General features: G+C 57.8%; 1 protein-coding gene across 1 annotated transcript in view; it reads left to right on the top strand.

The window, feature by feature from the left end:
• LOC104282054 (transcription activator BRG1-like) overlaps positions 1–705 on the top strand; it is a gene marked incomplete at both ends in the record, with an annotated part of 14,131 nt that extends 13,426 nt beyond the window's left edge. The window contains 2 exons of the mRNA XM_009880119.1: positions 80–126; positions 539–705. Coding sequence (XP_009878421.1) covers positions 80–126; positions 539–705 — 214 coding nt within the window. The remainder of the gene's footprint in view (positions 1–79; positions 127–538) is intronic.
• Positions 706–1,283: the final 578 nt, after the last annotated feature.

The following is a 1,283-nucleotide window of genomic DNA, read 5'->3' as shown; positions in this document are numbered from 1 at the left end:
GGGAAGTTCCGGGACTCTGTTGGATTTATTTGGGCGCGAGGAGCGTTCCTGACGTCGTCTCTCTCTCTCTGCCTTGCAGGAATCCTTTTCCGAGCACTTGGGGTTCACGGGCGGGATCGTGCAAGGGTGAGTGGGGGCCACGGGCTGAACATGGGGAAAGGGTTTTTCACGGGAGGAGCGGTCGGGCGTTGGAACCGGCTGCCCGGGGAGGTGGTGGAGTCGCCATCTCGCCATCCCAGGATGTGTTTAAGAGCCCTTTAGATGTGGTGTTGGGGGATATGGTGTAGGGGAGAACTCTGCAGGGTAGGGTGGATGGTTGGACTCGATGATCCCAAGGGTCTCTTCCAACCCAGGCAATTCCACGATTCTATTTCGGAGCCGTAACGAGCGGGGATGGTCGTGGCTCTTCCCGGTTTATCGGTGCGCGTCAAACGAGCCGGCGCCGCCGCAGCAGCGAGCGCCGACAACCCTGACGAGAGGGAGACGCTGCGCTTTTTAGCATCTTAATCCTTATTTCCCCTCTTCTTTTCCCTGCCAGGCTGGATTTGTACCGTGCCTCGGGCAAATTTGAGCTCCTGGACAGAATTCTCCCCAAACTGCGAGCCACCAACCACAAGGTGCTGCTCTTCTGCCAGATGACCTCCCTCATGACCATCATGGAAGATTATTTTGCTTATCGCGGATTCAAATACCTCAGGCTGGACGGTGAGTGCCTCTGGGGGCGGGGACGGCAGTCGCCCCGCTCTCGCTCGCTCGCTCACGGCGCGGATAAACCCCTCGCGCGGCGGCGGCGCCGAGCAGTGAGGTAAGCGCCGCCGCCGGGGTCGCCTTCCCCGGGTTGTCTCGCAAGGGAAATGTGCCTGAAGCCAACGGGGCCGCGTCGTAAAGCAATTAACCCCCCGCGCGCAGGATGCGGCTTAACGCAATAAACCTTGCCGGATGCGGCTTAACGCAATAAATCCTGCAGGATGCAGGACGAAAGGTGTAAAGTGCAGCCTTGGACTTTATACGTTACCGTCGGCTGCTGCTTCAGCTGCGCTTCTCGGGGGTTTTTTTTAAAATTTGCCTCATCTCCTCTTTAATTCTGCGACCCCGGAGGATGCTGCTGAGGGCCAGGTGGGCTCCTAACCTTATTAGCGCAATGTAAATGTAAATTAATTAGTTGGAATCCAGGTTTAGGGCAGAGGGCGCGCGGCTTAGTGCGTGCGCTGGATCTAATGGAGGAGGAAAGCAAAGCCAATTCACCGCTTGGGGTGGGAACAAACCGCCGAATCCCCGCAAAG

Source organism: Charadrius vociferus, unplaced genomic scaffold (genome assembly GCF_000708025.1).
Source record: "Charadrius vociferus isolate BGI_N301 unplaced genomic scaffold, ASM70802v2 scaffold3152, whole genome shotgun sequence".
Lineage (NCBI taxonomy): Eukaryota > Metazoa > Chordata > Aves > Charadriiformes > Charadriidae > Charadrius > Charadrius vociferus.
Note: the sequence above shows the minus strand (reverse complement) of the source record. Positions and strands in the feature narration are given on the sequence as shown.